This window comes from Sorex araneus, chromosome 10 (genome assembly GCF_027595985.1).
Source record: "Sorex araneus isolate mSorAra2 chromosome 10, mSorAra2.pri, whole genome shotgun sequence".
NCBI classification, from domain to species: Eukaryota; Metazoa; Chordata; class Mammalia; order Eulipotyphla; family Soricidae; genus Sorex; species Sorex araneus.
Window position 1 is genome coordinate 61,113,781 of NC_073311.1, and position 27,179 is coordinate 61,140,959.

The 27,179-nt window shown below is 43.9% G+C and overlaps 1 protein-coding gene across 1 annotated transcript in view; it reads right to left on the reverse strand.

Annotated features, from left to right (window-relative positions):
• The window catches only part of ABCC9 (ATP binding cassette subfamily C member 9), a 137,911-nt gene that overhangs the window by 47,098 nt on the left and 63,634 nt on the right, over positions 1-27,179 (reverse strand). The window contains exons 18-28 of the mRNA XM_004611277.2: positions 23,389-23,427; positions 21,903-22,004; positions 17,855-17,939; positions 15,548-15,628; positions 12,815-12,952; positions 12,402-12,527; positions 7,740-7,836; positions 6,222-6,451; positions 4,385-4,533; positions 4,091-4,160; positions 1,628-1,785 (exon numbers count right to left, since the gene is read on the reverse strand). Coding sequence (XP_004611334.2) covers positions 1,628-1,785; positions 4,091-4,160; positions 4,385-4,533; positions 6,222-6,451; positions 7,740-7,836; positions 12,402-12,527; positions 12,815-12,952; positions 15,548-15,628; positions 17,855-17,939; positions 21,903-22,004; positions 23,389-23,427 — 1,275 coding nt within the window. The remainder of the gene's footprint in view (positions 1-1,627; positions 1,786-4,090; positions 4,161-4,384; positions 4,534-6,221; positions 6,452-7,739; positions 7,837-12,401; positions 12,528-12,814; positions 12,953-15,547; positions 15,629-17,854; positions 17,940-21,902; positions 22,005-23,388; positions 23,428-27,179) is intronic.

Sequence of the window (27,179 nt, forward strand, 5' to 3'; positions counted from 1 at the left end):
GGACCCAAATAGAAAATCCCCAAGGCATATCATAGTCAGAATGATGGATGCCGTGGATAGAGACACAATACTGCAAATAGCAAGATCAAAGAAGGAGATCATATACAAAGGCGCACCCCTTAGATTCACAGCAGACCTATCAGAAGAAACCCTCCAAGCCCGAAGACAATGGTGGGATATAGTGAAAAAACTTCATGAAATGAATGCCTCACCAAGAATACTCTACCCGGCTAAACTCTCAGTTAAACTTGAAGGAACCATACATTATTTCATGGACAAGCAACAGCTCAGGAACTTCATAGACTCAAGACCAAATTTAAAAGAAGGACTCAAAGGGCTACTATAAGACAAGGAAAAAGACCTATAAGAACAACAAACCCTACAGAAAAATGGCACAAAATCCAATGACAATAATCTCTCTTAATGTTAACAGGCTAAATGCACCAATCAAGAGGCATAGAGTGGCAAAATGGATTCGGAAACTAAACCCAACTTTCTGCTGCCTACAAGAAACACATCTGAATAGCCGGAACAAACACAGACTAAAAATCAAAGGATGGAAAACAATCCTGCAAGCAAACAGCCCCCTCAAAAAAAAAGCGGGGGTGGCCATACTAGTATCCGATAGCATTGATTTCAGGCTGAAAAAGATCAGAAGGGACAGCAAAGGTCATTTTATATTCATCAAGGGATATGTGCAACAGGAAGAAATCACACTCCTAAATGTATACGCACCTAATGAACGACCAGCGAAATACTTAAAAGAACTCCTAACAGAATTTAAGGAGGACATAACTAGCACCACGATAGTAGTTGGAGATTTCAACACTGCCTTATCACCTCTGGATAGATCGACAAAAACAACACTCAGCAAGGAAATGATGGCCCTGAAGGAAGAAATGGAGGAGACAGGGCTAATAGACCTATACAGGGCTATATACCCCAAAAAGAAAGAATACACATTCTTTTCCAGTGCACATGGAACATTAATCCCCCAGTGGGCATAAGCCCCCAAACACCCCCAGATAACCCACTACTCCAGGAGAAGTTCCCAAGTACCATAGGTTATGGCCCCAAGACGAACAAATGTTTTCCACTTAAGTAAAATTTTATGAAATGCATCTAACTTTTGGACCAGCTTCTCTCACTTAGCAAAATCAAGATTCATTCATAGTGGAGCCGGAGTGATAGTACTGAGGGTAGGGCATTTGCCTTGCATGCAGCCAACCCTCGTTTGATCCCTGGCATCCCATATGATCCCCCAAGTACCGCCAGGAGTAATTCCTGAGTGCAAAGCCAGGAGTAACCGCTGAGCATCGCTGGGTGTAACCCAAAAAGCAAAAAAAAAAAAAAAAAGATTCATTCATATTGCTGCATCAATAGTATATTTACTCTCACTACTAAACAGTGTGCCAACATTAGTCCTTCATCCTCCTGATAAGGGGCACGGGACTGTTTCTAGTTTAGAGCAATTACCAATCAAGTTTCTAATATCTGTAAATAAATCAAAGTGGCTGCATTTCCAAATGCTGTACTTTGTCTTGAGAAAACACTGCAGCAAATATGGGTCTCAGGGGGTCAACTCTATGAGAGCTGCAGAAGGTGACGAGAACACCGCGGTACTTACTTTGAGGCCACTCGGAAGTATTTCTGGATAAAATAAAAGGCGACTCCAAGGGGCACAAGTGCGACGAGGAACACAGGAGTAGCATAAGAAATCATGCCAATGGCAGACAGGCAAAGGAGTGTTGAACGAGTTAGAGATTCCAGGGTTGGAGGGATGTGCTGGTAAGAAGGGAATATGAAAGGATAATGTTTTAGTTCAAATATAACATTGGCTACAAGGCAACACCACAGTCACTTTCTGTATTATTAAGTTACAGAGTTGCAAGCATACCATGGAAACCTGAAGCAATTCTTCACTCCTTGGACTGATTCACCCCCTCTTAGTGTCATATACATATTCCATGACCTACCTACTTATGGGTCAGTATCTACTTACAGGATTGGAGTGATAGCACTGTGGGAAGGGCGTTTGCCCTGCACACGGCCGACCTGGGTTTGATTCCTGATGCATGCTCGAGTAAATCAATGAACAACGGGATGACAGTGCTACAGTGCATTGTCTACATGTTGCAAGTTTTTCCTTACAGGTAATCTATTTTATTTTAAATTTGCCTTTGAGTTTTTAACATAAGAGCAGTTTACAATCATTTCTGTTAGCCTTTCCCCTTATTTTTGAGTTTCCTCTTTTGCTTAGCTAGTCTTTTTCTAACACAGAACTCCAAAACTACTCTCCTAAATCTTCATTTAGGTTTGATATTTTTATATAGTCATCTTTATTTCAGTAGTTTATGGATATCTAAACTCCTGATAAACTTTAGTGAAAAATTAATTGCTTTCTTGCTGATTCAAGACACCATACTTACAGTATGTTGTAAAGCAATGTCAAACACATTTCTTTTTAATCCCAGCACATTTTGAGGCCAGACAGGAAAACTTGCTTTAAATTGAAGGTAATTTAGGCAACTCTTGAAAACCAAAATCAGAAAAGGCAAGGGCAGAATTAGATGGATCCCTTCCTCCAATTGGACATTTAATTGGATGGATCCCTTTCTCCAATTGAATTAATCTAAGAACAGGCCCAAAGAGTCTGTTGAATAGAAATTTAATTCCAGAGTCTCAGGTTTTTCATTTCAGGACAAAATTTCGAGAGAGGTCTGAGGATCTAAGACTAAACTGGATGTCCTTGGAGCATTCATAAAATTATCTCACCCTCTAAAGCTTGTCTCCTGAAAGAGTCAATCTAATAAAAGTGAAGGACATTTAAGACAGCTTGGATGCTGTTCTCTAACTCTGAAAGATGCTCTGTGTCAGTACTTTCAAACACTTTTATTGTGAATGGAGACAAAGTATTGATCAAAATGATTTAATTGGGAGCAGGGCTCCTAAGTATTGCTCTCAAGAGGTCTGGGGGCTCCACCAGCTAATTTTGGCCAAATCCAGGGCAGTTCAATGCAAAAGCCCAAGGAAAAAAATGTTGCTCGGGTCCTGCAGGGCTGGGGATACTTGGGTCACCCCAGTGGCACTGGAGGCCTTGGGGGTTCCGAGTGGTACCCAGGAATCTCCAAAGCTGCAGCTGGTGATCCCAAGGCAGCAGGCAGTGCTGGGAATTAAATCTAGGATGGCTTCAAACTAGTCATCCATCCCAACCGTGGGACTATTTCCTGGGCTCCCAACAGATTTCTATTTCACTGTCTCACTGTATCACTGTCATCCCGTTGTTCATTGATTTGCTTGAGTGGGGACCAGTAAAGTCTCCATTCATCCCTGTCATGTGCTAGTGCAGCCCGATGGTGTACTGGGGGCTCCTTCAGGGTCAGGGGAATGAGGACCATCATTTGTTACTGTCTTTGGCATATTAAGTATGCCACGGGTAGCTTGCCAGGCTCTGCCATTCGGATGGGATACTCTAGGTAGCTTGCCGGACTCTCAGAGAGGGACAAATAATTTCTATTTATAATAAAAAAATTTCTAATGGGAGCCGGAGATACACTCGAGATCAGGGTGCAAGCCTTGGCTAATGTTAGGTCCTGGATTCAATTCCCAGCTCCCCACATGCAACGAGCAGTTATGCTTGCTCTTTGTCATTGCTCTTCATTTGTGCGGGTTCCCTAAGTCAGCGTTCTCAACCATTTCTTGACCTTGGCCCCCTTCCAAGCTCCTTTCCTTCCTGTCCCCTCCCCTTTTCCTACTGGTTGCCCCCCCCTACTATCATACCATAATCCCACATTTACATGATTTTTATCTGGGGCCCCCTGAGGATATCTTAAGGGCACACAGGATGCTATATAGCTGACATCTGAGAAATGCTGCTCTAAGTCACTTCCTCTGTGTGTCAAAATTAGTTTAAATGAAAAGTTTCCCTTAAGATTTTATTCTAGAATTCCCTCATGGCTTCATAACAGTATGAATGCAAATAGTCCTTCTTTTGACCATAGAAATTTTCTACTTTCACCAGGAATTATTACGCTTTATCTTAAAATGGTACTTAAAAGTTTTCTTTTGAACTTGGAAATAACTCACTTACCTGATCAATAATATTGGTATCAGCTGAAAAGCGATTGAGAATCAGACCCAAGGGGGTCGTGTCAAAGAACCTAGGCAACAAACAGATTGAAAAGTATGACCGGGAGATACTCTTTGGGACCTAAGAACTGCTTGATAAAGATCATCAGAGAATCATAAAAATGAAAAGACCACCATCATTTACTACAGCATTGAAGAAATCCTTTAAAACTTCACATTTAATTTAAGTTTTCAAATACATGATTTTGTGGCTTTGTATGCCAAAGTGAGAAACAACTCCTTTTTCTTTTTTTACCTTATTGGGCCAAGAATTATTTTATTGAGGAGATTGTGGTGAAGATTTTTGGCAGCTGTAAGGCCCATCCATTCCACAGTGAGGGATGTGACAAGGCAGAGGAAAATCCCAGCTCCACAGAGAATGCTGAATCCCGCCACGTAATAGGTCTGTAGGCAACCGACACACAGAGCACTTAGAAAATGAGCACTAGCTTTGCTGATAGAGGGCAACCTCGTCAACTTCACTTTCTCTGTCATTTCAGCCATTGCAAGAATACAGTTTTTAGATATTCAGGGCAATATCCAACCATAAGTTCCATGCTCTGGCCTTTGCTATTTCTCTCCCTATCTTCCGGGTTTGACTTCAGGAAAATGGGGCATTAAATTTTTGTTGTCAGATGTCAAATAGGTTTGTTTTTTATATTGTAGAGTGTATTTTTCCTACCCGGATCTCAGAATGACCAGCTCATACATTTGGTCATACAAATGCCATCTCAGCACCAACAAAAATGTCAAGTGTGTGTCAGTTACACACACACACACACACACACACACACACACACACACACACACCCTTTTATATAACTTCCTTGAGTTCAAATGCCATCTTTAAATTGTTTTATGATACATTTTAAAAAGAAAAATGAGAGCCAGGGAGACAACACATTTGGTGGAGGACACATTTTACATGTGCAAGACCCTGGATATGATTCCCAGCACTTTGTTCCTTCACGCCTCCCTCCACACCCTCCACGCCCTCCCCCACCCCAGCCCTGCTGCATGTGGTCCTTATCTTTTCAGGACTAAGTCTAATGGCAGTCTCAGAACCATTACAATAGTCCGGTTGATGGAGCAGAAGCAGAAGTGTGGCCCCTTTAAACCTCACCCATGGGCCAGGCAGCCAGTCAGAATATCAGAATGGAGAAGTGGATGGCTGGGGTAGCAGATAAAAGGAAAATCTGAGCCCTAGTGTTCTCTCTCTCTCTCTCTCTCTCTCTCTCTCTCTCTCTCTCTATCTATCTATCTATCTATCTATCTATCTCTCTTTCTCTTTCACCTCCATCCCCTTCCCCCCACTCTTGTTCACCTGTTCTCTCGCTCACTCTCTCCCTCTGTGAGCATGCCCTGTAGACTCTTTCCTCTCTTCCTGGACCTCCAAAGTCAGGTAGGGCTGCCCAGAACCATGGCCAGTGCAGGCAGGTCGTGCAGACCCGGACAGGGCAGAACACAGGCAGGACTGGAGTGCCCAGGAAAGTTCGGCTGGGCTCAGATGCCCAGGAAAGCTCAGGTCCAGGCAGGACTTGGACGCCCAAGTTGTGACTAGGGCTGAGTACAGGACTCTAGTCCACATCCACATGGCCGTGACCGAAGACGAGGAAAGCTGGGAGCTGGGACAGGACCACAGGAGCTGCTGGACTAGAGTTGGGAGTTCCAGCAAGGGGTAAGAACACAGGGGTCTCACTCATGCACACGTGGCCATAGCCGGAGACTGAGGACCTCATCCATGGGAGAGTGGCAAAGGGACAGGAACTACATCACTCATGGGAGGGGAACAGACTGAGCAGGACAAGGCAGGGAGGACCTTCGCGGGATGGGGCAATGTCAGGGACAGGACCAGTGTCATCATTCCTGGGCATCTGGGCAGGGGCCCAGATTTATCTACTTTATCTTTACAATAAAGTCGAACCTTCAACCTACTGAGTTTTGTATGCGAATCTTTTGTACAATTCTGAAGAACGCACCAGCACAGGGAAATCTGCTTTGACTCTGACACTGCGACATTTGGGTTATTGACTAGAGGCTGTTCTTGCTAATCTCGCATTCCCCAGATGATTTGAAAAACAACGCCTTCATACCTGATCCGCTTTCCCCGTATTGTTGATCTTATATTCTGATGTCCATGTGGCCAGCCAGTAGTCGATAGCGACGATGACCGAATGCTTCAGGAGCTTGGAGAAAATCATCAGGAAGAGCAGGAAGAACCCTCCGGAAGTCAGGTACCGCCAGCAAGTCTTCCATGGCATCTTGGTTCTGAGTCTCAGCACCGTTGACATGTTGTCATCCTCATCTTCCTCTTCTTCTTCCTCTGCAGAACATTCGGGTGGGAAAGGGCCAGACGGATTTGATTCACAAGCACACAGTACACAAGAAACATACAACGATGGGATCTCTCTTTAGTGTCTATAGAAATATAAATACCAATCTTAGACATTTTCCATTCTTTCAATAGGGGATTGGAAATTGAAAAAAAAAAACTCTCTTTTTTTTCTTTGAAATAGGAAAGAATGAGGGACGAAACCAAAATAAAATGTCTGCATGAGCTACAATCACACATCAGAATGGCTGGGAGTACTGATCCTCAGTTTACTAAGTTATTCAAGGAACTGTGCTGCCAATAAAGCCACACGCCTCCCCTGACAATATTTATAATTTTCTGAACTCTAAAATGTTGAGTTTTTAATGTTGCACCAAGGGGAAGCAGGCTCTGAAGTGTGTGTGTAATGCAAGAGCATGGTGGTTATAGGAAGCCAAGCAAGGGAACAGACAATTGTTCCCTTGACCCTGAGACTCTGACAGAAGAATGGAGGATACTAAGTGGAGGCTGGATGAGAAGGTACCTTGGGACACTGGCGGGCAGCCGTTGGCACATTTGTGATGGGTGTGGTGCAGTAACAGAGCCCTCCCCGAGCATAAATATTAACACTGTTATAAACCGTGTTGCCTCATCATCATATAAAAACACTCAATATTTTTTAAAAAGATGTCTCGGTTGCATACCCCTTTCTTTCTCTGCTTTTCACATCACTATCTTAAAATCATGTGTTCCGTTAAGATGAATGGATCAAGAAGCTGTGGTATATATAGCACAATGGAATACTAGGCAGCTCTGAGGTGAGGTTTGCTCAGGATCACCCTGCCCCCTTCCCCACACTAAGAACAGGACTATATTCCAGCCAGCATTCCATCCGCCCCCCCACCCCCCACCATGGATAAAGGAATGCCACACCAATCGCACCCCCCTCTACTTCTCCCGCCAAAGAGCACACCTTCCTTTTGTCCTCTTTCCACTAGAGGACTTTAAAGATGCCCCCCCAACACACACACACACACACACACACACACACACACACACACACACACACACACACACACACACACCCTAGCTGAGCCACCCCCAGGTACACGGCTTTACCCCAACCTCACTAGAGGCCTGAGAGTGCACCCCAACAAACTTCTCCTGTTTCTCATCTTGACTCGTCTCTGCCCCTCTGTCCACCCTGGATCTGGGCCCAGATCTCACAGTTCATCGCTGATGGCCGACGCTCATATCCTGCAACCCGCCCGAGTGTTCCAGACACACAGTCAAGGTCTACCTTCATCTTCGTCCTCCAGCTGGGCTTTGGCCTCTCTTGAGTACATGGCTCTGCGGAGCGTCTTCCTCTCTAACGTTGTCTGGTCGGTTTCCATATCCTGTAAGGAACGGGGGGGGGTGGGGTGGGGGGGCATCAGCCAAGGCACTCCCCGAACGCCGACCCTGAGATCCGCCTGCCAACCTCTGGGCTGCCTTCACCAGGCCAGGCTCTCGGCTCACTTTAGAGTCCCGGCTCCTCCGGTGAGGGAGCAGTTGTGGGTGTGACGGGCGGGGCGGGGTTCAAGGGGGTGCATTAGAGCTAGATGTGGCACAGGAGGAAGCCAGAAAGCCCAAACCGCATGACAGAGCTTAGCCCAGGCAAGGGCACCAGATTTTACTCACCTGTCAAAAGCCAAGTTCCATACTGATTCCTAGTCTTATTTTTGCATTTCTTTTAGATTTACCCTATAATCTAAGGAAATTGATGCAAATAAATATCTCCCTTCTATAATTCATGTAGTAGGCCAGGCCATAGTCCAGTGGGTAGGGAGGGCACTTGCCTTACATGCAGCTAACCCAGGTTTGAGCCCCACCACCCCATCCCATTCCCCACCGAGCACCACCAGGAGTAATTTCTGAATGCAGAGCCAGAAGTAACCCCTGAGCATTGCTGGGAGTGGCTCAAAACCAGTAAAATAAATAGATAAAAAATAAAATGCATACAGCTCTGGATTGATTAGAATGCTTTCAGCCACTGTCTACTATTAAGAATCAATAAGAAGAACAAACTTTGCGGGTGCCTCACGAGGAAACGGAAAGAGGGATCTCAATAGGAACTGAAGAGAGAGGAGTGATTTCTATTCATGGGAAATAACGGTTCTTTGCTGTCTCCAAGTCAAGGGGACGCTGGTTGGAGGGTAAAATATGTAGACAGAGAAGGAAAAGGCCCCCAAACTAAAAGTATTTACTCCAGACTTGTTCTGTGCTCAAGAAAGTAAGAAGCAGTCAAGAATTTTTGCACCTCTGCTTCCCACACCTACCTATAGGTGAATCAGTTCTGTTACCCAGGGCCTAAGTCAGCTTCTTCCAGGCAGTCTTCAGCAGCCTTTCTCATCAGGGATCCTCTGATGCTCAGAATATTCCAACAGGGGCACCGGTAAAATTTGTTAAATGGTGGGGGAGGGGGGAACCCATGAGACTGGGGGCTGAATGGTAGGACAGGAAGGAAAGGGGGTTGGAAGGGGGCCACAGTTGGAAGTACAGTGCTCTGGAGCCCTAAACAGATCCCGGTTTCTCTGGGGCAGTGCTCTGAGCCAAACTCTTGGAAAGGGTGTCGAGAGAGGAAGCTGAGGGGAAAAAACTCTCCATTTGCTGGTCACATCAATAAGCCACTGAGCTGGATTGATCAGCCGCTAGGGCGTGGTCTCGGGGTAGTGGAAGGTTTGGGGCGCCCCCTCCCCCACGACATGTGTGATTTTATATTTTAGAGGCTTCCATTGCTTTCCCCTATTAGTTTTTTTAAAAAATGGGCTGGGGCAGCAGAAGCAAAAGCTTCTTAAATTCTCTTTCTTTTTAAACACAATTTCATATAGCTTTTTCTAAAAGTATGAAAATAAATACACATGAGATTAGCTAAGACACAAAATTAAGAGGCCTTCATCTTCAAAGCATAGTCTAATGAAATTAAACGAAAGTGTATATTCAAAAAGATATCACTCTCTATTGTGTGAGTAAAAGATTTAGCATCCAAAAGACTTTAAATATATATTTAAGGTGGGGGGAGGGGGACTCGTACCTAACAGTGCTCGGGGCCTTTCCTGGTGGTGCGTAAGGATCATGCACTGCCACAGGCCTCCCACGTGTAATTCATTCATCCTAGCCCTTACGATTTCTCCCTAGTCACCCAAATATTTCATTTTTCTTATGAAAAAGGACTCAAATTTAGCTTATTATAAGTTAAATAGATTTGGGGTGTGGGCCACCCCCAGTGACGATGCTCTGGGGTTATTCTTGGCTCTGTGTTCAGGAATTACCCCCAGGGAGGCTGGGGGACCATAAGGGATGCTGGAGATCGAACCCAGGTCAGTCGCATGCAAGGCCAGCATCTTAATCTCTGTACTATCACTCCAGTCCCCTAATGCTTTCAATGGTGCTATCCGGATCAAGTAACTACAAATTTAGTTTCATTTATGCAATAACTATTGAATGGCTATTTCTGGGGTGGAACGTGGTGGGGGCTTGGAAGTCAAGTGCAGAAGCACCAAAGGGTGACGGATTATGAGGTGTCCAGTACCAACCACTGAGATTTTAAATAAACTCCAAGTCAGCTGAAAACATCTCCTTTCCATTCTTGGAATTTCTATTGCTGTCCTTCAAACATATTCTTTGCTGCTTACCTGTAACCCTTAAACCCCGAAACTCTCATAACCTGTCCCATGATGGCTCCAATTTACTAGTAATTTTCTCCTTTTCTCCAACCTTGCTCAGCCTCAACCCTGGGGACCTCTGGGGACAGACTCTACTTTGTGTAGGGGTGTCCCTGAGCATCGAAGCATGTTTTGTGGCATCACTGTCTTTTACCCACAAGATGCCAGTAGCACCTGCCACCCTGCTGTGACAGCTGGAGACGCCTCTGGCTGACGCCCCATGTCCTCCTAGAAAGCAAAGACCCAGCTGGGAGAGCACGCACCCTGCCATCGGGCAAACAGCTGTTTGGACAACAAAGTCCCCAAAGCTGTTCTAGAGCTGCTGCTCCCGGTTTCAGAGGAACCCGGGTGGCCTCAAGTGAGGATAGGGGCAGGTGCTGGTAATGACCTCACGGATGGATTCCCCTGACACACATAAGTTGCCCACATCTACCTCTGATGTAGAAGCCCATCATGTGTCTTCAGTTCTAGAATGATGCAACCTCCAGGGACCACTTCATTTCTAAGTACAGTTTGATGGACTTTCTTCCTAGCTAGTTTAACAGTTTTACTCTAAAGTCCGGCCAAAGGCTCTCTGGTGGGTTGCTGATATTTTTCCAGATCTTCTTTCCCAAGTAAGCCATTAGCAGTCCCCCTCCTTCAGCTGACATCATTTTATTCCATCCCTGACACCCCGATCCCCAAGATGACGGCCGTTGGAACATCCCCAACAAGCTCATCAAGCTTCTCACAGTACAATTCCTAAGTGGGCACTTGCCGGCTGAAACGTGTAATGCTCTTTTGATGAATATCCTCATTTCAACAGTCCTGTGGCTTATCCTAGTCTACTTAAAGATTTTTTTTTTAACATGGAATTTTTCTTCCTTATGAAGCTTGCTTTCGAGATCTTTGGCAAATATACAGAAGAGAGAAGAATTCCAGAGGTCGCTGGGCTTCTAATCATCCTCTATGGAAACATAGATTCTTTTATTCCTTTTGAGCATATTTTGACTTAAAAGAACACAATTTGATTTCTTGATGGTCTTAGTAATTTACTGATGTATAGAATGTCTGTTAACATGTTCATTCCTCGCCAGGAGTACCAAATTCCAGGCATGTCCTAGTTCCACTCAAGAGAAAGCATTTTGAAAATTTATTTATTCAGTTTACAGTTCCACCTCTCAATCATAATTGATTCTTTCACTGCTTTCAATCTGATTTTGAACTCAGTTATCACCTTGTTCAGTGTTACAGTTATATCATGCATAGCTTTAACTGGAATTACACTGGATACAGATGTGATTTTACGCTCAACTGGAATCCCCTCTTATGTCCACTATATAACTTTAAGCAAGTTCCTAAACCTCTTTGAACATTAGTTTTTTCATTTTTCAAAGTGAGATGTTTTCTTTATTTTTCAAGTTTTCTTTATTTGTTGGAATTGTGAGAATTAAATTGGGTTATACCGGTGATGCTCGGGGGACCATATGGGACGATGGAGATTGAGCCTGGCTTGGCCTCATGCAAGGCAAACACCCTCCCTGCTGTAGTATTGCTCCAGCCTCTGACCATAGTTTTTAAACCATCACTGTCACTGTCATCACTGTCATCCCGCTGTTCATCGGAGATCATCTCTTCTCTATGAGAATTAAATTAGCTAATAAGGCTTTGTGAACTTTAAAAACATGTGAATGTAAGATTTTATTGACACTTCTTTCTGCTCACTTTCTCTCACATGCTCTACAATTTTACCTGTACTCCTCTTTCCAAAGCACTTATGATATTTCATGTTTGTCAATGATGAAAAAATCTAACATAAATTCCCTAAAATATGAAGCACTTAAAATACATCATTGCAATTTTATCATTTAAGTAGTCTCTTTGTTAATGATAAAAAATAGATGTTTTGAACTACCAGTGGAACTAATTATATTATCAAATATTAAAAGATATTCTCAAGCATGGGCTGGAGCGATAGCACAGCAGTAGGGCATTCACCTTGCTGACCCAAGTTTGATTCCCCCGGCCCTCTCGGAAAGCCTGGCAAGCTACCGAGAGTATCTTGCCCACACGGCAGACCCTGGCAAGCTACCTGTGGTGTACTTGATATGCCAAAAAAAAAACAAACCCAGTAACAACAAGTCTCAAATGAAGACGTTACTGGTGCCAGCTTGAGCAAATCGATGAGCAACGGGACGACAGTGCCAGTGATACAGTGATTCTCAAACATCTAGTAATCAGCAGTATATCCCAGACTCTTCTGAACCCTGAGCAGTTACCTTTTCCAATTCTTGATCCTGTCGGTTCATGAGTGTTTTCCAGTGCTCATAAAGCTCAACATCTTTGGTCTGAATATCTTTTAAAGTTCCCTCTCGTAAGACACTTCCATCTTTCATGGCTATGATCTAAGGAAATACATTAGCAGAAACATCATCAGAACTGTGACCAAATGGGCAAAAGTCACAACCACTGGGGCTTATGGTTTACTCCTAGGGCTATGCTAAGGTGTCACTCCTGGAGGTGCATGGGAGGGACCATATGTGGAACCAGGAATGAAAGAGGTCAGCCACAAGCAAGGCAAGTGCCTTATTAATCCCTGTACTCTCTCTCTGGCCCAGTAAACATGTCTTAGCGTCCCTATTTATATCTAGGAGTGATAGCGAAGTGAATGAAACTTCTTTCTATCACTTACCCAGTCAGCATGTGTTAGATACTGCAATTTGTGAGTCACAAGAACAAGTGTCCTCTTGTCGTCTTGGAGAAATTTCAAAATTCCTTCCTGCATTAAGTGATCACTCAAGTGTATATCCAGGGCTGAGAATGGATCATCCTACAAGCAGAAAAATGGGCAGATGATGAAATGTTCCTCTACTCGTGATGTAACTCAATTCCTCCTGAAACTGCAGCTGCAAATGACTAAGGACAAACTATATCTTACACGCAATTTATAATAAACAGACTCTGAATAACTTCCAGTTGCTGGGAATAGTTATTTAATTTTTCTTTGGAGGGGAGAGGTTGGGTCATACCCAGTGATGCTCAGAGGCTACTTCTGGCTCTGTGCTCAGGAATTACTCCTGGTGATGCTTGGGGGCCCATATGGGATGCCGGGAATCAAACCCAGTAGGCTGCATGCAAGGCAAATGCCCTATTTGCTGTCCTATTCCTCCAGCCCGAAGAGGTATTATTTAACTTAAATGAAGTTTTTATTTTATCCTTTTACCTGCTACATTGAAAACTAAATAACTTTTCAAAAATAGCTTAAAATTTTAATATGTAGAATCCTCAAGTCTAAAAACCAACAGCATTCATCAGCCTGGAACACTAGACAGAGAAGGAACACGATGATCATTGAAGCAGTTGGATTTCAGATGACAAATCACGCACTGACTCTGAGCGACAAGCACAGGAAGTTGCCTCATGTCCATCCCCCCACGGAGGTGCTGAATATGGAACTTTCCCCAGTAGTCCCTGTGCGAGAGATCCAGAAGCTGCTGGGACTGTTACTGCGAGAATACCTGCTTCCCCATGGACAGGTGATGCTGAGGTAACGCCCCACCCCTGCCAGAGCCCAGGATATAAAGGAATCCCCAATTCTAGATTCCACCTGAGGACTGAGGAGCTGCACCCAATGCGCAGTGCTCCAATTGGTAAGGCTGTGCCTCAGGGGCAGCCCCACACACCATTGTTCTCTGAGAGCGAGCAGGGCTGGGCTCACCTGGCCCAAAGGACTACAGCAAGTAGCCATTCTCCTCAGTGCTTGGGGGAGCAGGAGAACAACCCCAATTGCTAAGTCTTCCTGTGGAAGGAATCTGAATGGATACCTCACCAGCTGCTCCCTGAAAGCCCTACGTCTACCGACCACGCCTCTAGGTGCTGGTGGAGCCCCCAAACCTGGTGGGCACGTCTATCTTCACCTTCCAATTCGTTCTTATCATTAAACTAAGTCATCAGCATATCCCTAAAAGAGCTTCCTTCCTTCCTTCCTTCCTTCCTTCCTTCCTTCCTTCCTTCCTTCCTTCCTTCCTTCCTTCCTTCCTTCCTTCCTTCCTTCCTTCCTTCCTTCCTTCCTTCTTTCCTTCCTTCCTTCCTTCCTTCCTTCCTTCCTTCCTTCCTTCCTCCCTTCTTCCTCCCTCCCTCCCTCCTTCCCTCCCTCCCTCCCTCTCTCCCTTCCTTCTTTCCTTCCTTCCTTCCTTCCTTCCTTCCTTCCTTCCTTCCTTCCTTCCTTCCTTCCTTCCTTCCTTCCTTCCTTCCTTCTTCCTTCCTTCCTCTCTTTGCTCCCTCTCTCATTCCTTTCCTTCATCCCTCTCTTCCTCCCACCCTCCATCCTTCCTTCCATCCTTCCTTTCTTCCTTTCTGTGTTTGGGCTACACCCAGGGCTACTCTTGGCTCTGTACTCAGGACTCACTCCTGGTGGTGCTTGAAGGACCATATGAGATGCCGGGATCGAACTCAGGTCAGCCACGTGGAAGGCAAGTGCCCCCCTCCCGGTACTGTGGTACTGTGCCTCCAGCCCCAAAGGGGTTTTATAAACACATCATGTGCTCCAACTTTTACTGTACCCAATGGACTGACTTTTAAATCAGGTTGCTCTGGATGCTGGTGGGGCTTACACTTACAAGTCCCGAAGAAATATAGAAAATTTGGATGCAGCTTTTTAACAGGTGTGAAGCAATCACTATGCCTTTACACCCTAGATCAATGCAGAAGGAGCGGCCAGAAAACCACCAACTCCCAGCTTCTTTCCAGGAGTCTAAATTGGTATGATCGCAAGTGCTGCTGGGAGGTCCAGAAACGTCTCAAAAATTCAACAGATGCATTACTAGTAAGGAGACTGATTAAGTGATCAAAATATCTGCCACAAAGAAAAGTTCAGGACTCGAGGGTGTCATTGGTGAGGTTTACAAACACTTAAAGAATACCTAACACCAGTGCATCTCAAATGCTTCCAGCCTTAGCTGACAAGGTCAGCGTTGCATTCTACAGCCAGGCAAGGGCACCCCAAGAAAACAATCTTATCCACAGTTTACTCAAACAGACTAGACTGGACCCTACTGAACCGCCCTGTGGCCCCATGGGGTGTTTCACAGCCCCTCATTATCTGCCAAGAAATAGAAATGAACACAAAAGATCCTCTTTGGTTGGCGGGCCACTATTCCCACTTTCCTCATCTTTAATCCTCGTGGTTAAGAAAGGCATATAAGCAGCCTTGTGGGCACGTCAGCCTCAGGGACACCAATGTGTCCCCACTTTGGTGACACCATTGTGTATCCCCCAACTTTCAACCCGATGCTTTGATCCAATTAGTACTGTAAGGATTTATTCCCCTACATTCTCCTAAAGTTTTCTTAGCCTGAGTCTTTGAAGACCCATTTGTCTAGAGAGAACAAGAATATAGAAATAAAGATGAAGACGATCGTCTCACCAAGAAGACAACATTGGTGTTTTGGTAGAGAGCCCGGGCCACACAGATTCTTTGTCTCTGACCCCCGCTCAGGTTGATGCCCTAGAGAGAAAGAATCATCAATAGCATCCTTCCCATTAGCAAACAATCGACTAGTAAAAAGTACCCCCTTTAAAATATCAACGTCTCTAAAAACTATCTTAAATTAGTGGTAATTTCATGGCAACATTGGTAAAAGAAGATTATATCTTCTTGAATATAATCAAAAAATTTTGAATATAATCAAAAATTTTTGATAATTTGGCATATCCAATACGCACCCAAAAACAGTAACAATAAGTGTCTCAATGAGAGACGTTACTGGTGCCCGCTCGAACAAATCGATGAACAACAGGATGACAGTGACTTAATTACATGAAGGTAAACTTGGACAGATCATATTCATCTTCCTTGGCGAGCGCTGATGATTGGACTCGTTTTGTAAATTGTGCCTGATGTTTTAACCTCTAGCTCTTACATTTGAAGTTATAAGTTTGGAACTAGACAGCAGTCCAGTCATGTAAGCAAGTGTTCAAATTGGGAGGAGCTAGTTTGTCTCAGGCTTGAGTTGATGTCTCTCTCATTCTCGTTTCTTTTATCCCTCGCAGCAATTTCAAAAATGTAAGTTTTGTTTTCTCCGTTTCATACACATGGAAACTAGATCCAGAGAAGTCAGAGGCACGTGTTTTAGTTTTCCTTCCTTCTTGGTTTTTGAGGAACACTCAGCCGTGCTCAGAGGCTGTTCCAGGGTGCTCGTGAAGCTGTGCGGTCCTGGAAATGGAACCCAGGGCTCGGGAACACCAGGCAAGTGCTCCAGCCCTTCACGCTGCCTTACAGCTCGGCAGTGCATGGTCTTAGAGCACTGCATCTGGAGTCTGATACAAGCCAGCTGCACCCCTGACTTTTTTTTTTTTTGCTTTTTCGGTCACACCCGGCATTGCACAGGGGTTACCTCCTGACTCTGCACTCAGTAATTACTCCTGGCGGTGCTCAGGGGACCATATGGGATGCTGGGAATCGAACCCGGGTCGGCCACGTGCAAGGCAAACGCCCTACCGCTGTGCTATTGCTCCAGCCCCTGCACCACTGACTCTAACCTGGAACGTTCCTTCACTTCTCTCCGCCATCTCAGCTGCAATATGTAAGTCACAGCATCTCCCATACAAAGGCTCTGCTGTAAATTCAATAATGCTCCTGACAACATTATTTTTTGAGGCGGGGGAGAAGATTGTTGTGAGGTGGTAAACCACGCCTGGCAGTGCTTACAGCTTACTCCTGGCTCGGTGCTAGCAATCACTCTTGGTGGTGGTCAGGAGACCTTCTGTGGAACCAGAGATCCAACCCGAGCCGGCCGTGTACAAGGGAAGCACCCAATCCGCTATCCCCTCTATGCTGCACCTCTGCTGATGGCTCGTCTCGGATCTGACACCGAATGCAGGTCAAACATCTTTAGCCATGTTCATTGAAGAATAAAAATAAGATTTAAAAAAAACTTAAAATTTTAAGTTTTAAAATTTAAGATTTAAACTTAAGACTTAAAAAAAAACTTAAAAAAATAAAATTTGCGGGGCTGGAGTGATAGCACAGCGGGTAGGGCGTTTGCCTTGCACGCAGCCGACCCGGGTTCAAATCCCAGCATCCCATATGGTCCCCTGAGCACCGCCAAGAGTAATTCCTGAGTGCAGAGCCAGGAGGAACCCCTGTGCATCGCCAGGTGTGACCCAAAGACCAAAAAAGAAAAATAAAATTAGCCTAGATTTGACTGTATATACAATAATTTTTATTCTGTTCATGGACAAATAAATCTTGCATGTAAGTGAAAAAACAAAACAAAACAAAACCAAAAAAACCCACATTTTTAGCCAATAGGGTTATAAAATTCACCTACATAGACATGGATACTTCTCAGCTGGAGAGGGTACTCTGTTTATAATATAAAGCATATTTATACCAAGGAAAACGAATGCTAGAAGAAGCATCAAGACATATTGTTAAGAAGTGCAAACAATATTAGCAACAATCTCACGTTTCAAATAAGTGCAGAGTAAATGACAAGAAAACCACAGTGGATGGAGGGCAGGGTCTCCTGCTTGCTTTCCGCACGCGTGGGCAGGACGGCTCGGCAAACACTTAGGGAGTCTGACATCAAAGAGCTCCCGCTCTGCTTCTGGGACTTGTCACCAGAGCAACACACAAATCCTCCGCGCTCAGATTTCCTAACGAAAGGCTAAAGACAACCAGAGGACCTTTCTAAATTGTTGTTCACCACTTAAATTGGACACGGCTTACCCTCTCTCCAATCTCTGTTTGGTCTCCAAATGGTAGCAAGTCAATATCTGGCTGCAGGGAGCAGGCGTCTGTGACAGCTTTGTACCTTGGGGGGGAAACAGTTTTGCAATTTTAGTTCACTAGGAACACACCGCCCACAGCTCATTCCCAAGTCCATTATTTCAGGAGAGGAAACACAACGTTGCTTGAACGGTTCAGAATCTATTGGCCTCTGCATGCGATTGTGGATACAAAGATAATTCGGTGCCGTTTCCCACACTTAAAAGTGGAGCAGAAAAACAGCAAAACATGTCATCAAAATGCACCTCATTCAGGTGAAACAGAAAACGCTCGGAGAACACACAGGAAAAGTCTCTCTGCCACTCTGAGGGGTAGGGAAGAGTTTCACGAAGGAGGTCGTGTGCAAACTAGCCCCGGGAAGTCCGAGTTTGCCTGGACAACATAAGAGGAGGCTGCTCACAGCTGTGGCGAGGGGAAAAGTGCCCGGTGCTGCATACAGTGGGCAATAGGACGTCCAGGGGCACAACGCCCAGGTGATGAGAGTCCTCCTGAGCTCCTGGGAGGAGGGAGAGCGGGGGACAGGGGGCAGTGCTCGCATCTGCATTATCCAAGGCTAGTGGGGGGAGGCACAGACACACTCCGTGCTTTCCTTCTCTCCCCCACCTAGTCCTGGTGTAGACAGCACTGTGGTTCTTCCCTCTTTCCCCGTTCTCGCCCACTCTCACTCTAGAGCGGGTTCCAGTCGCCATCCCGTCCCCAAGGAAGCCACCTGCCCGCACAGGCAGCCAGTGCTTCACGGCTTCTTAACTTGTAACAGCAGCTTAGCAAAACCCCAGACAAGGACTTAATGTCCCCACAGTGAGAAACAATACTTTTCACACATTTTTTTCTTACAAAAATAATTTTTTTTTATCATTCCGGTGATCATTGAATGGCAACAAGCAAAATAAAATAAATTATTGTGAGCCTGCTACAGGGACAGGCATGAGGGTGGTTGGGATAATAGGAAGGTGACAGTGCTGGTGAATCGGTGTTGGAAAATTGACTGCCTGTAACAAATCATCATGGATGACCTTGTAAACTACAGTGTTTCAACAAAGGGGGAGAATGCTTCATGCCTGGAGAACTACTCCTCCTAACTGTTTAAATGTCTTCTGAATGTCTCCTTGATCCTAATTCAGATGCATCATACACAGACAGATGCATGCGCGTGCACACGTGCACACACACACACACGCACACACGCTTTACAGATGAAACATCATATTTATCTGATGATCTCCCCTCCAAAACTTTCCATGACTCATCCAAAGGCACAGAATTACATTCCGCTGATGCTCAGGTCCCTCGACTATCTCATCTCAGCCTTCCTTTACGATGTAATCTCTCAGGCAGATGCTTTCTGCATGGCTGTTTCCCATCAATCCCAAGTGGTGGAGGGTCTTTCCTTATATTCTGTTCTCTTTCTCCCCACCGCTCTCCTCTCGAGTTCTCCTTAACTTTCCAGATTGGGCTTACAGTCTTAAGACCCACCGTAGCAAAAGCCGCTTAAAGAAAATGTCATCAGGCATTTGTATGCTCCAGTGGCACTTAAAAAGTGGCTAAAGGATGGATTATTCTGGAGTTTTTTTGGGGGGTCTCCAACACCTAGTAGGCTCCAGGGGTCAGTCCTGGCAGGGCTCAGGGAACGATCTGGGGTGCTGGGGATTAAAACAGGGTCAGCCACGTGCAAGGTTTGTCTTACCCACTGCACTAATTCGATGGCTCAAAGATGGTTCATGCTGGATGGATACCGTTGGTCATTAGACCTCTGAGAGTTTACATTCTCTGGCTTCTTCTCAGCTATCTCCCCCATCTGCTCTTTAGCTATTTCTTTCTATTTAACACAGTAGCAACAACATCTCACACTTGGGCACACACACTTTTACTCAGGTGATCAGATATTTGATAATGTCTGTCTGTACTGGGCTGCAGTCATAACACAGCGGGTAGGGCATTCGCCTTGCACGTGGCCGACCCACGTTTGATTCCTCCGCCCCTCTGGAAAAGCTGAGCAAGCTACCGAGAGTATATCGCCCACGCAGCAGAACCTGGCAAGCTACCCGTGGCATATTCGCTATGCCAAAAACAGTAACAAGTCTCACAATGGAGACGTTACTGAGCCCACTCGAGCAAATCGATGAGCAACGGGATGACAGTGAAACAGTGACAGTATTGGGCAAAGAAGTTGTGAAGTCATAAATATTTCTACTCACTGTTGACAAAGTTCCCACTATTCAGTATCAGTTAGAAACAAGCATTGCCTCTTTACCTACTCCACAAGCAGTTCTTATCCAGAATGATCATTTCCAACTTATCATTGTCATAGTGGTCCCTTATCTAACCTAAGTGCCCTCCCCTCTCCTCCCCCACCACTTGTGGCAGGCTTCGAACCATGGGCCAGTCCTCCTGGCCCTTGTTTCTACTGTCTTCGAGTATTAGTCTCATACTATGTTTTTTATATCCCAATCCTGAACAACTTTGCCACTGTGTATCTCATGGTGGTTCAATTAAAAATTTTAATTAACCCCCCCAAAATATTGCTTGCATCCTTATGCCAGGACACTAGAGACACAATTAAAAAAAAGAAAACTGTCCTTTCTTTCATATTCCTTTTGTTTTGTGGGATTGTGATCAGGGAAGTAACTCTTTGTTTTATTGTCTTTGTTTGTTTTCATGAAGGGAATTAGTTTTTATGGAATAAAACTTGCTTCAAAAGAAGCAAAGAAAAGACAAAGTGAAAAGACAGACGGAAAAATGTGTTGAAAAGAGAATACAAGCTTCTCCAGAGTGGACATGAGCAAGAAACACAGAGACAAGCAAATGTTCAAAGGAGAACATGGACCTGAGCAGGTGAGCTGGAATTAACAGTTTGGTGGATGAGAGAAAGCGTGAGATCTGGGCACAGATAAAATAAGGGTCAAGTCCTGAGTCCATAGACCAAGCACTGGTAATTCATATTACCAGAGGGAGTGATATCACCCCCTGCAGTTGCTGGAATAAACCCTGGGGTGGGTGTAGTCGGGCACAATGAAGGAGAGCTTTCTGCGTGTTCACCGGAGGAAGAGGAAGTTCCAGAAGGAGCCGGGGAAGCTCTTTTTCTGAAAGGGAACCAATAAGAGACACTCCGGGCTAGGTGAGGAAACCATGAAAACTATTTCTCACCAGTGTAGACACACAGCAGATAACCCCCCGGGTAACATGGTTGTATAAAGGCCAGTATGTGTATTCGGTGTAAAAATTGTTCTCGGAGAGTGCAGGGTGAGCAGAAACTTCCAATGAGGCACAAAATAGCTGACTCAAAAAATCTGGCAGTAGAGCTGAAGTCAAGCGAGTAGGAAGGAGGCATGACTCCAGAAGTTGTGATCCACACACAGAACTAACACCACTAGGGACCAAAACATTTGTTTTACAAAGAACACGAGGACCGGCACTCAGTAGGAAACATGCCGCTTGAGGACAGGAAGGGGGCAACACCTTTGGTGGAGGGAAGCTTTCAACGGGGAGGAGGTGGTGCTGCTGAAAGGTGGTCAGGTGCTATGTAGTAATCCATACTCACAACGAGACGGCAAACCGTAGTGCAAAAATGTATTATTTTTTTATAAAGTACTTTCCATAGAAGCAGACTAGTGGGTGGGAGGCAAATGGGGTGGGGAGATATCAGTGGGCAGAAATATTGTACGCTTAGGGGCTGGAGTGATAGCACAGCATGTAGGGCATTTGCAGCCAACCCGGGTTCAATTCCCAGCATCCCATATGGTCCCCGGAGCATTGCCTAGGGGTAATTCCTGAGTGCAGAGCCAGGAATGACCCCTGTGCATCTTCAGGTATGACCCAAAAAAGCAAAAAAAAAAAAAAAATGAAAAGAAAATATTCTATGCTTAAAATCCAGTCATGAGCAACTTTGTAATTTTGTAATTTCATTGCGAATAAATGAAAAATCATTTTTCTAAGAACCAAAAAAAAACCCCATAAATTCTAGTTCTGAATTTTGTACAGTGAAAGTTACCTCTGCTTGTTGAAAGGGCTTCCAAAGGTAATGTTTTCTTCTACTGTAGCATTTAATAGCCAAGGCTTTTGAGCTGCATAAGCCACTGAGTACCTGTTCCGACTGGAAATGGGAGAAAAACAGTAAAATTATTCAAGGGTGCTATGCTATATTAAATTTTTAGTACAAAAATGATAGTCAATATAACATTTCAAATACAGAAAAGAAAAACTCTTAAGAGAGAAATTCTAATAACCACCAACTTTATTAATGGTTAAATATTCCAGCTGAACAAGAGGAATTAGAATCTTATTTTGTATATGACAATATGTCATATGAAAAATTCAATTTTTCAATAGTATAACATATGAGATATAAATTAGTTTAAGGTATAAACTATTCACTTAAATTTTCATCTTATCAACAATAATTTTAAATTTTTCTGAAGATAATTCAATCTCCTGAAGAGCTACCATTTATATTAAAAGAACTCTGCATTACTATAAAATTTATATGCAGATTTTTCAAAAATGTGAGTTGATGCTACAATTATAGTACATATTTATGATTTATATGAACATTTGCTGAGATAATAGATATTCTATATTTCAAAACAAAGAGTAATATCTTGAATCCACTTCAATATTGAAGTAACTACACATTTGATAGTACATATTTCAATACAGATTGAAATAGTTTACTTTCTTAAATGATAACCTCCTCCCATTCTTTTTGGCTTACAAATTTTACCAGATGTCTATACATCAGACTTTAATTTTCAGTAATCAGGAAAACGCCTGTGAATGATGACTAAAAAAAAAAAAAAGATGATGGGATTGGGTGGGAAGGGTAGGGCATTGGGTTAAAGGTCAGACTTCCACAATTAGTTCATGGGCTGTAAGTACTCATTAAGGAATTGAGGTTAAAAGAGCATAATGATGAGAAAAGAAAGTTAGGACTATTCTGTGACCATGCTGAAATTTATCTCAGGGACTTGGAAGACATTCATATCTGGCAAACACCAGTAGGATCTTAAAATACCATAAGAGAAGTGAACAGTGGTTCCCAGCCTGAGACATACCCGCCCCTCCTCCCTCCATCCTTTATGTGTTTTGATTTGAATAGCTGCAGCACTTGGCTCTCCATCTCTATCTTATAGACGGACCCCAACGCTGCATAGCTGGAAACAACAGAGAGCTCACATTTCTAGTTTGTGAAGTCTCAGATCTAGTTTGCTAAGAACAGACTGAGCTTCGGCCAAAGTTGAGATGTGTGTGAGTCACAGAGATGTTTAAAACAGCTGACACAATGCGCCATTTTGTTTGGCAGACTCATTCTCTTAGCGGCTTGTACGTGTTGGGAACCACTGTGGTCAGAAATACTCTGATCAATTTCAATAAACAACTTTGAACATTATCAGAACAAATAGAAGCTGTAGAAAAGATTGAGTATCAAGTGAAGATTGAAGAGGGCAATTAGTAAATGCAGATTAAAAGAGAAATAATACCTTCTGGTTGCTTCAAAAGAAGGTTCAGATTCATTTACACTGCAAGTATGGCAAACAATGTTCATTAATTATGAAATATTAAATAGATTGAACGTGTGCACAATCAGTACTATAAACAATGGACTTGTAAATGATTATGTTTCCAGAGAGATTTTTGAAATTAATTTCAAATACAAGCCAGATAAGTTATAATCATTTTCTTTCCACTTCACCTAAGAAGTACTTAGTAAGCTCCCCAAAGATAAATAGTCCCATTCTCTTTCCTACATACCTCAATTTTCTGGGTTTAAATCTGTTCTATTTAAAATCTCTCTAGAAGAGAACTTTTATAACTTTTCCATTCGCAACCCCTTTTATCCTGAGAAATGTTTACTTGATCCCCTTTAAACAGGTTTCTAATATTGGTATGTAGTTAAAATGTCTATTGATAGTAAATTGCAAAGAAAATCATTTGAAAACAATTTTGTAAGATTGTCATGACCCCTGCATTCAGTTACGTGATCCCAAATAGAACTATGTCCCAGCTTAAGAGAATTTTTTTAGTTTGTCTAAAGATTTGATATCCTTAAAGCCTCCCTATCCTTAAAAGTGTAAATCTCTGTTAAGTGTCTAAGGAATCACTAACTGATATATTCACTCTTCCTCTAAAAACATGAACATATAAAATTTATGTTGCAATAAACAAGTGTCATCTATTTTGAATTACTAACTACCCCAATGCATGAGAGAAAAAAATACTTTGATGGAGGAGATGCTAGACTTGAAAGTTTTGACAATGCTTATTCCTAAGGAATCGGTTGAAAAAAAAGACATCCATAATAGGTCAAACAGCAACGTTAGGATAGAATTAACTATTAAATGATTGATTTATGTGTAAGGATGTATTTGACCAAAATCTAATCATTTCTATATTATGGGGGGGAGAATAACATGAAAATTTGCTTTGTTTTATTATTCAAAAATTTAATTACTTAGTTGAATTACATCATTGTGAAAGACCCACCTAAATTTGAAAGCCATACACATAATTAAAACCCAGGAGTTCCCAAAAATAGATGTACCTGACTTTGGAAGATACTATATGCTCTTGTGGAGATTTTCCTTTGCACATTCCCCAGGATATCTGGCTGATAATTACAATTATACAATTTCCATGATTGCATATTGCTAATGACATTCTGAAATGGGTAACACTGTCAGGATAGACACACTCAGACTTAAAGTTTCCTCTCAATTATTACCCCCTGGTTTAAACTTCTCACTAAAAAAATTACCCCCTGAAATGCATACTTTTCTGAATTATATTTTCCCTATAACATGCTTCAGATACCAAGAAATTTGTCCCTCACCACCCAATGGTAAAAAGTTAATAAATGACCTCAATTTTTTTTTTGTTAATCTGAGGGAAAGTATCAAGAAGGAAGAATGGGTGGATGGCAAAAATTAATGCAATAAATTTGCCTACTCTGGCACAAATGCCCATTGGATATGTATAATTGCTCATCAGACATTTGAACATGTCGGTCTTACCTGCTGATTTGAATTTGAAAGTCATCAGTTTTTGCCAATTACTACTGATTAACTTTTGATAATCAGTATGAATTGAAAAAGATGTATTGATCACCTCTCGGTACCAAACTAGTAGAGATAAATAAGGTAAAGACATCCTTCCCTCTGGCTGTGGGACTGCGACAAAGAACTAATCGAATGATTAGTGAATCAGTGAAATTGCAGGGGTGAGGGGTGGCGGGAGGGAAACTGGGATGTTGGTGGCTGGAAATGAACACCGGTGAAGGGAGGTGTTGGAACTTCGACTGAAACTCAATCACAACTTTGTAACTGCGTATCTCATAGTTATTTAGGGGAGGGGAGGAGGGGGAAAGAGAGGAGAGGTAAGGGGAGGAGAGGGGAAGGAAGGAGAGAAGAGGAGAGGAATGGAGAAAAGGGGGAGGGAGGGAAGAAGGGAGGGAAAGGGAGGGGAGGGGAGGGATGACCTGGAGATAACCTGATCATGTGAAGACCAGGATGTTAACTTCAGTTTAGCTGACATGTGGGACACAAATAAATGGTGAGTGAAGGTGGGGGGAGGAGAATAGAAAGTGGGGAGAGAAAGAGAGAGAGAGAGAGAGAGAGAGAGAGAGAGAGAGAGAGAGAGAGAGAGGAGAAAAGAAAGACTGAGGCCATGAGAGTAAGTGGTGCAAGTAAATGTCCCTGAGTTGGAGGGACAGCGAGTGGGTGCAGAGAAGGAGGCATATTCAAAGGTGCCAGGACTGAGTGACCCGACGGCGGGAAAGGAGGGGCCACAGAGAGGGACCCCAGGGGAGGAGGCGCATCCTTGGAGGGTGCTCGCGAAGGCAGCCGCAGAAACAGGCAGTGTGAGTTGTGCGAGCACCAAGCGGGAGGAAGCCATGTGATACCGCAGCAGGTGTGGGCAGAGGAAGAGAGAAGGGGGCCAAGGACACCCCAAAAGTAGCAGCGGCAGGGCAGACAGGCTCTAAGAACTCCACCGGATGGTGAGTTTTCTGCCAACAAACCAGGAGGATCATTTGGAGACGGAAGATGAAGCAGGACTGCTGGGAAACTGAGTGAGAAGACGACCAACGAAAGCTCAGTGGACGGAGAAGGAAGAACGAGAGGGATGGGAGCAAATGCCCGGAGCTGTTTTTCCTACACAAAAGGGAGAGAGGTTCGGGTCTTATGTGGAAGGAGAGGAGCCGAGGGAGAGGAAGAGGGCGCAGGAGAGGGGAGCTTTGATCTGTAAATAGAAATGGAACCGATCCAGGAACTAGGTTAGACATGAAACAGACCACACGAGAGCTCTGACATGAGGGTGCCTTGTTTTGTGAGGAGACTCACCCCGTTTGTTATCTAAACAAAATGCAGAGGGACCAGAAGACGAGAGGGCTCCTCATTAACCACGGGCGGGCCGAGCGATAGCACAGCGGGGAGGGGAGGGCGTCGGCCTTGCACGTGGCCCACTCAGCTTCCGTCCCCAGCACTCCGGAGGGCCCCCAGCCCCCTGCCAGGACTGACGATTCTGGAGTGCAGAGTCAGGAGGACTCCCTGAGCACTGCTCGGTGTGGCCCCCAAACAAACTAGCAAAAACAAAGACAAATGAACTAAATTAAAGCAGTGTGAAAGACATAGTTACAAAGTTGCTCATGATTGGGTTTTGGTCAAAATAAATAAATACATTTTTCAAAATAACAGCAAGTCAAATTAACAACTGGGTTGACAGGAGCAAGCCGAGAGAAGGTGGAACTCGAGGGAAAGCCTGCCAGTGTTGGGGCCACAGGCCAGTGTCGCCAGGGCTGAATGCTCGGGGTCAGCGGCAGGGTCTGAGTTTAAAGACAAGTATTCTCATACATGAGACACAGTTTCATAAACCGTTTCAAAGTGGGGCTGAGAACAAATGACCATGGTTTAGGATTCAGCCAATCATTGGCAAACATCTGCAACAGGATTGCAAGGAAGAAAGGAATTACAATCAAAGAAAGGAGATTAAAGGACATTGAGCCTGGATAGGTGGTTTTTGAAAAGAGAAACGCTTCCATTGTTTTGAGAGACCACTTTTTTTTTTAATTGAATCATAGTGAGATAGAACATCACGAAGCTGCTCATGACTGCATTTGAGTCACACAATGTTCCAACAAGAGCCCACTTTTTTACTGGCAGACAACGGGATGTGGAAAAAGAAAAATGAACTTGGGTGGTGGTAGAGGTAGAACTTTGTAGCCAAAAACAATCACTTTAATACCGTTGTCACCTTGTAACCTTAATGACAATAAAAC